The 8,706-nt window shown below is 42.2% G+C and overlaps 1 protein-coding gene across 1 annotated transcript; it reads left to right on the top strand.

Annotated features, from left to right (window-relative positions):
* Positions 1–614: 614 nt before the first annotated feature.
* Positions 615–8,601, top strand: CSUI_009927 (uncharacterized protein; the record flags this gene model as incomplete). Its single annotated transcript, XM_068070036.1, has 4 exons — positions 615–3,787; positions 4,742–4,899; positions 5,452–5,581; positions 6,394–8,601. Coding segments are annotated over exons 1-4 (4,299 nt in total), but the record flags the coding sequence as incomplete, so codon positions are not given.
* Between the last annotated feature and the right edge of the window lie 105 nt (positions 8,602–8,706).

The following is an 8,706-nucleotide window of genomic DNA, read 5'->3' as shown; positions in this document are numbered from 1 at the left end:
ATCTATCTATCTTCAATCCATATATCTATCTCTCATTCGAGTGATCTGCATCGACTCTTTATCAATCTATCTTTAATCCCTCTTTAATCTCTCTTCAATCTCTTCTTCTTTTTCTTCGAGTTTGTCTCCTGGAGGAGATCGTGAGCGAGGTAAGAAAATCCTCTTCGACGAAGACGAAACGATGCAAAACGAAGAGAGAGATAGAGAGAAAGTAAAACAAGAAGAAGAAGGAAAGATCTTCAAGACAGGACCGACAGACAAAGAATGGGTTAAATGAAAGTAAAAAGAAACACGTCATGAAGAGAAAAAAGAATTGGGCTGACTCTAAAGAAGAAGACGAGAAACGAGAAAAGGAGGAAAGAAAGAAGAGCCATAAGAGGAGAGAAGAAAAGACGAAAAGAATACTTTTTTGTATCAAGACACATGTGGATTGCCATTGGGTAGGGAAATCGATACTCCCGAGAATGAGAAATCGATGCATGCATGTTAATTTTATTTTGTTCTCTTTGCATGCATGTCGGTCATCCTACTGTGTTTCTTCTTCTCTGTTCCCTTCTTTTCCTTTTGACTTCTTCTCTCTTTCTCTTCGTCACTATCGTACTGTCTTTTTCCTTGTCTTTTCTTATTTCCGTTCTTCTCTCTCTCCTTTCTTCATCTTCTCTTCCCCTCTCCGCTTCTCTCGAGCTTGTTTCTTTAACCTAGAGGGTCGTTCCGCGGGAGACAGATAGGGGGCCACCGAGAGGAAGATAGATAGAAACGTAAAAGATAGATAGATAGCTAGATAGATAGACCAAAGACAGACAGAAAGGTAAGCGTACATACCTAGGTATATCTATGTCTAGAGACGCATGCACTGCATATATTATCTGTATACAGATGCAGGGTGGAAGTCCTCTCCATGTATAACGTGATCGATAGATATACCTAAGATCCTAGATACACGCAAGCCTTTTACTCCCTTCGTCGTAGATATAGCCTATAGATATATCTATCTATCTATATCTCAATCGATTCATGTAGCTATTGATATAGAGAGATGTACTTTGTATAGAGAGCCCTATAGATACGAGAGGTCGAGAATGCTAAGATAGAGAGAGATAAATAGATAAATTCCGATCATGAAGAAGAAGAAGATAAATTGTCTCTATAGATACTCCTGGTGCTTTTCCTCCCTTTTGGTTCTCTTAGGTGTCTTTCTTCTTTTTTCCCCTGTCCTTCTTTTTCCTCACTTTACTTCCTTCCCCATATGAAAAGAATCTATCCTCTTCTTCTTCTCCTTCATCTCCCGTCTTGATCTATTCATGTCACCTTATGTGCGTGTGTTCGCATCTCTCATTCATCTTTCTCTTCATCTAATACCTCTATCTATCTTTAATCTATCTATCCTTAATCTATCCTTAATCTATCTTTATCTATCTTTATCTATCTGTCTGTGTACATGCATATATACGCGGAAAGCGAAGAGTGAGGAAAGTTCATTCAAGCCTTCTGGCGGGGTGTATGTACACCTCATATATATTCTTGTTTCTTCTCGTCAGAACTCCGAGAAGAAAGACCATGGTACTGCCATCTATAAGGAGGCAATACAGCCTTCATCTTTCTTTCCCAAGAGATGCAAGTTGATCTTTCTTCTCTTTCTTCGAGAGTAAGACTTGCGTCTCACGTTCCTCTTTGCCCTCCTGAAGTGAGAAGATGTCTTTATGAGAGAGATAGACGAGAGAGAAGTCGCAGAGAAAGAGGGTAGAAGTAAGAAAAGAAGGAAAAAGACAGAAAGAGGTCAGTCGAGTCCATACCTCCCGCCTTGGACGAAGCTTGCTTGTCCGTAGGGCAGAGAGAGAATGAGAGATAGAGAGAGAGAAAGAAGCAAAGGAAAATACGAAAGAAGAGAGACAAAGGGAGAGAGAGGTTGAGACTGAAGCTAGAGAAAAGAGAAGAGAAAAAGAGAAAGAAAGAAAGAAAGAAAGGAAGTTGTCTTTGCTTGTGCATGATGACAGGTAGGTCTTTTTCTCTCAATTATGAGGCGAGTGTGTGTGATGGGATATTCTCCGGGCGACGAGGAAGAAGAGATAAAGAAAAGGAAGAAGAAGAAGGTGTATGCGCAGCAGTAAAAGAGCTCTACCAGAGAAACAAGGAATATACTACTACCATAACTCTAGATTCTTCTTCTCTCTCTTCAACTTCGACCTCTTCCTCTTCTTCTTCTCTTCTTCCTTTATCTGCGTCACCGCGTCCTCCTCCTCCTTCTTCTCTTCCTCTCTCTTCTTCTTCTTCTATCACGACTCCTTCTAGGGTGAAGAGCACTTGTAGTTCTCCTTCTTTTTCTTCTTCTTCTTCTCCTTCTTCTTCTTCTTGTCCCGAGACGCCTGTCTCCTCGAAGCAGCCGAGTAACTGTAGTTCTGTCGACTGCGGGGAGTTAACAGAAGAAGAAGAAGAAGAGAGAGAGAGAAGAAACGAGAGAGAATATAAAAGCACAGAGAGAAGTTCATCTGACAAAGGCTTTTCCTTCTTTTCTTCTTTCTCCTCTCCTTCTCCTCTCAGTTCAGATGAAGAGAAATCCTTCTCTCTCCAAGAGGAACACATCGGTAAGAGAGAAGACCCTCTCTACTCTTCCAACGACACAGCAGAAGAAGAAGAAGAAAAGAAAGAAGAGAGAGAAGATGTGAATGAAGTCTCTTTATTTTTCTTGAAGAAGAGAAGTCATGGAGAAGAAGAAGAGAATAAGAAGAATATGAAGAAGAAAGATGAAGCTGAAAATTTTAGAGGGAGAAGAGGGAGAAGAGAGGGAGGAAGGTATCAGTTGAGGAAGATCTTGCGGCATGTATTAAAGGTCAATCGATGCTTTACGGACGAGGAGATCTTCGACTTCATTGGCAGAATTCTCTTAGGAGAAGAACTCAAGATAGCGAAAAAGTACAGAGATAGTGAAGGTGAACAAGAAGAAAGAGAAGAAGAAAGAGAGGAAGAAGAAGAAGATGAAAGGCATAGAGAAGAAAGAGAGAGAGAAGTCTTGCAGTCTCTTCAAGGAGTTGTCTGGAGTCAGGGGAGAAGAGATTCCAACACTCTTCTAAGATGTCTCACCTTTCATATCTCTGGCTTACTCAATGAAGAACTCCTTCCTTCTTCTTCTTCTCCTCCTCCTTCTTCTTCTCCTTCTTCGTCTCTTCATAAGGAGTCTTCTTCTCCTCCTGGGTCTTTGCTTTCTCTTCTTTGCAAGATAGATGACTTGTATAAGAAGAGGAGGAGAATACTAGACTATCCTGACGAGTGGATTTTTCGGTTTCTCCAGAGACAAGACAAACTTCGTAGACACCGTCGTCATACTTACTCTCTCAGGTGTACATACACTCCAAACTCAGCCCAGCCTTCAATGGGAGAGACGAGGGCACAAGAAGAAGAAGACGAAAGAGCAGTTCGTGAAAGAAAGAAAGACGGAAATTTTCTTCAGCATTGCAGAGCTCGGTCTTCTCCTCAAGACTTTCTTTCTTCACATTCTAAACAAGGAGAGAGAAATGACCTCTCCCAAGCAGACACTTCTTCTTCTTCTTTCTCGTCAGAGCAAATTTTTGTGCATCCTTCACGGCGCGGCTTTAACGATACTCACGTCGCCACGCCGTCTTCTTCTCTCTCCTATTCGTCTTCTTCTTCTACGTCTCTTCTTTCGCGATGGAGATCGCTGTATATTCGGGCCAGTTTATTTCATATCTTAAGGCGAAGTGTCATGAGAAATACGAGGGTGCAGAAGATCTTAAGTCTTTCTCATTTTCTTCGTATCACCGAAAGTCTTGAGGTAAGAAAGAGAAGAAGAAGAAGAAAGGAAAAGAAATAGAAGAAACGGAAGAAGAGAAAGAAGAGACGGAAGAAGAGAAAGAAGAGACGGAAGAAGAGAAAGAAGAAACGGAAGAAGAGAAAGAACAACAAGAGGAGAAGCAGAGAATAGACCTTTCTTCTTCGATGGGTCTCACTCGATGGTGCGAGTATTTCTCGAGTTCTTCTCTTTTCAGGTGTATGGACAGGTGAACGTAGTGAGTCCGCTTTGTCTTCTTTCTTCTTGTCTAGGATCTGTATGAAGATGCTCTGAAGGGAAGATAGATGAAGAAGATAGACAGGAGAATAAAAAGAAGAAAGGGAGAAAGAAGAAGAGAAACTCTAGTGCAGTGAAGAGAATGAAAGATTGTCTTTCCTTCTAAAATCTTCATCCGAGCACAGAAGAAGAAGAAGAAGTAGAGATGCATGAGAAAAAGTGCCTCCTCCTGCAGGTGCTACTAAATTCTCGATCGACGAGATAGGGACCAGAGGGACAAGCACTGCAGTAGATAGGAGGTGTACAAGACGTCTCAAATGAGTGTAGCAAACAAGAGACCCATTCGATTCTTCTTCCTCGAACCAAATGTATTCACTTGTCTTCTCTCAAGTGGAAGATGTACATACTTATGGATATAAATATAGATATATATATATGTTATGTAAAACATAAGTATCTATAGATATACGGCTGAGGAAAGAGATTGAAGAGACAGTCGGCTTATATTCGGGAGCACATCGTCGTGACAAGTGTGTAGGTAGCTACGTATTTAGCACACACATGGAAGCCCAAGGGGGGGGTGGTCTTCTTCACTTCATGCGAATCCTCTGTGAGGAGAAGTAAATCTCCGTCACATTTCTTCTTCTTCTTTTTCTTCTGATCGAAAGATTTCTTTGCTGTCTCTTTTTTTCTTCTTCTTTCTTATTTTTGTCTTTTTAGCTTCAAGATCTGTTCGTGGATCTTATATTCAAAAGTCCTCCTTTAAGAGATTTTCCCTCTCCGAAAACACATACTGTCAATCTTCTCAAGTGTATGTACACCGCAGCTGAGCTGCAGGGCTTACCACTCTCCGATACTTTTGCTGAAACTGTCTTCGAGTAAGGTATCCCACATCTCCCCATCTTTTCGTATATCTAGATCTACATGTCTCTATCAGTATCTATCTATATGTATACATGTGTATATGTGGATCATCATACACATGCATGAACACACACGCATGCAAGTTTACTCTCCATAGATCGGGTTACATGCATGCATGTGTGTATGTATCCTCTGTCCAGACATCTAGATACTTACGCGTGTATGCATGCGATTTATCAAGATAGGCGTATTGGGATGCTTGTTCTTTCTCTCTTTCTTCAATCTCTGCAACTTTCTTTCTCTCTCTCAGTCTCTCCGTCTCGTCCTTCTCTCCCAAGTGCATTTCTTGAACAGGGAGAATGTCTCTCTTCACCTCTCCATCTCTTCCTATATGTATATATATGCATAGATGTGTGTGTGTATATGTGTATGTATGAATATGTGTGAAGATATATATAAGTAGATAGTGTGTCTATGTATGTATGTATGTCTAGGTGTATAGATGGTGCGTAAATCGTTCCTTCTTTCTTGCTTTGTTTGGTGCTTCTTTTTCTCTCTTTTTCTAGACATGTCGGGGCGTATAGCCGTAGCGATGATTTGAGTGATAAGCCTTATGTCTCCTATGAAACTCTTGATACAAGAGGCAGAAGAAGAGGCTATGGATCTTCTCCCCAAATCTTCACTCTCGGGATTATGGTAAGTCACCCCCACTTCCTCTCTCCTCTCTATCCAAAACTCGACCTCTCTCACTTCTCCATCTACTCCTGCATGCATATATGTATATATATATATATATATGTATAGAGTATACTTCTTCCAGATGCTATAGGTAGCTACAATCTGCTCAGTAGGTATGTATACATCTGTGTATGTTACTAGTGGGCATATATATGTCTATATGAATATGTCTTCATATGAATGTCTACGTCATGCAGATATCTTTGTCGAGTCGTCGCGCTGTTTGGGCTCGGGGAAATCGACACGGTTAGGAATGAATGAAAGGATGACGCGAAAGTCTCTACAGTCACCGCCTCCACCTTCCGTTACGACTCTTGCGTTCATCTTCCTTCTTCTTGTCTCGGCGCGTTCATACACTCTCTGTATTCATAGAAGATAGCTCCACATATAGACAGAGATGTCTTGTTAAGCTGCTATACACATTCATATAGACGGAAAGGAAAGGAAAAGACGAAAGAGAAGAAGAACATGGACAGTCGTTTCCTGGAGTTCTCTGTCTTGCTAAAAGAAAAGACACCTGTCATTTGCCTTAGTTGTCTTGCCTACACCGTCCTTTCTTCATTCATCGAGTATTTCGTGTCTCTTCTTTTCTCCGGGTAGGTAGGTACGCATAGAGAGTCTCCAGCATAGGTATTTATAGAAGAATACACCCCCCACGTCTCGAGGATCTTCTCCTCTATATCTATGTATTTATGTATGCGCAGACACTGGGGCAGTTACTCTTTGCATGCGTGTGTGCATGCGCATGCGTCGGTTCTTTTTCTTTGTAGCCTTGTCGAAATGAACTTGGACTAAGGACATGGACGGCAGGGCTCTTTCTAGCGGAATATCTCTCAGCATACGGGCATGAGCTAGGATGCTTATCATGTCTCTTTTCCTCTTCTTCGTCTTCTTCTCTTCATTCTTGTTCCTGCTGTGAAGTTTATTCTTCTTCTTCTTCCTCTTCTCTCCTTCGCTGTAATCCCTCCGCTATTCCACGTACTTCTTTATCTTCTCTCGAAGATTCCTCGTCACAGCTCACTCCTTTCGCTTCACGTACTCGTCCGTCTCGTCAAGAGTCTTCTTCTTCATCTTGCAGCTCTTCTTCTTCTTCCTCTTCTACACCTTCATTGTGGCTGCATGCACTACTCAACAAAGTGATCGGTGCGCAAGGTGAAGGAGGGGAGAGAAGAAGAGAAAGAAGAGATAAAAGAAGAAGAAGAACAAGGGACTCTCCTGCTTGTGTGTCCTCTAGAGAGAAGAAAGACCTTTCTTCATCCAATACGCCTCAGATCAAGCCTGTTCTTTCTTCTCTACCAACATGCTTATCTTCTTCTTCTTCTCCTCCTTTTTCTTCTTCTTCTTCTTCTCCTTCTCAAACACCTCTCTTATGTCATCAACATCTTCCTTCTTCTTCTGCTCTGCGTGTCCGTCTTCCTTCTTCTTCTTCACCCTTTGCAGTTCTCGAGCTCGGTGCGGGTATCGGTCTAACGGCTTCTGTGCTGTGTTCTCCCATCGCCATTCATTCGAACCCTGTAAGAAGTCGAAAAGACCAACCAAACCAAGATGAAGATCTACAGAGAGACCAAGACAAGAAGAAGAAGAAATCGTTCTCTCTTTCTTCTTCTTCCCATCATGGTCATCGCCATCCCCCTTCTTCTTCTTGTTCTCCCCCCCCTCTCTCTTCTGCACGTCTACAGACATGCGGGACATACTTTGCGACCGACTATCTTCCTAGTGTCTTAGCTGTATGTGGAGAAAATCTTGTAAGAAATGGAGTTCTTCTCAAGTCTTTATCATCGCACAGTCCGTCACGGGATCAAGACTCCTCTCTTTCTCTTCCTTCTTCTTCATCTGCTGCTTTCTCCTCATTGAAGAGCAGTGTACATACACTCGACAAGAGCCCTCCAACTGTCACTATCTTTGATAAACATGCCAGAAATTTTCTTCTCGAAGAGAAGGGACCAACTTCAGACGAAAGAGAGAAGGGAAGGACTACTTCTCCTCCTTCCACCTTCTCATCATCTTCATCTTCTTCTTTCTTCTTCTCTATTCCTGAGGTGTATCTTGAGCTCTTTGATTTCTCAAGTGCAGAGCAAAGAGGCAAACTTCTCCTTGCTAAGATCGCGGAAGCTATCTCATTGCAGAGGAAGAAGAAGAAGAACAGAAGAGAGGAAACGAAAGATTTGGGAGCTCTTCAGCTCGGAAGAGATGTGAAGGAGGGGGGTGAAATACATTTTGAGCGCTCTGATAGAGAAGTTCTAGTTGCAGATGGCAGTCTTAGAGAAGAGAATAAGAAAGAGAGAGAGAAGAAGGAGAAAAGGAAAGAAGAGAAAGAGGCAGATGAAGAAAGCAGGGGTGAGAGAAGAATAGGGGAGAAAGAGAGAGACATGAAGAGAGAAGTAGGAGGGATAGAAGCTTCTTCTTCGTGTCTCTCATCTTGCCCTACGATCTCTCCAACACAGACATCTCTCTCTTCTTCTTCCTCTTCTACATCTGCCTCAGACAAAAGACACGAAAGAGATAGAGAAGAAGAAGAAGAGGAAGAAGAAGAAGAAGGTCCATTGTTGATAATTGGGTCCGACTTGATCTACGATGAGGAGCTAAATGTTCTTTTAGCGAAGGCCTTGTCTGTGCTCTTGCGAGTTAGTCCGAAAGAAGAAAAGAGACAAGAAAAAGAAGAAGAAGAACCCGAGAGCTCAGAAATGAAGAAAGAGAAGAAGGTCGTACCAGTAGACTTGATGGCTTCGAGTCACGAAGGAGGGAAGGGAGAACAAGGGAAAGAGGGGGGAGAACAAGGAGGAGGAGAAGAAGAAGACGTTGAGGTGACGGGAGGAGATGGAGTGGAGGAGAGAAAGAGACAAGAAAGGAGAGAAATCTCGCAAGGAAGAAGACGTCTCCTAGAGAAGAGAATTGTCGTCATGTGCTCTGTGATGAGAGATCGATCAACTCGCATGCACTTTCTGAATGAACTGAAGAAACACCGACTACAAGCCATACAAGTAAGGAAGACTAGCATAGATTCCCCATCCTAATAAGTCCAACTACTCGCATACACTCTATAGATGCATAGTCAGAGATAGATCAAATATAGATAGATAGAT

This window comes from Cystoisospora suis (assembly GCF_002600585.1).
Source record: "Cystoisospora suis strain Wien I chromosome Unknown contig_6344, whole genome shotgun sequence".
In the NCBI taxonomy this organism is placed as follows: Eukaryota; Apicomplexa; class Conoidasida; order Eucoccidiorida; family Sarcocystidae; genus Cystoisospora; species Cystoisospora suis.
Note: the sequence above shows the minus strand (reverse complement) of the source record. Positions and strands in the feature narration are given on the sequence as shown.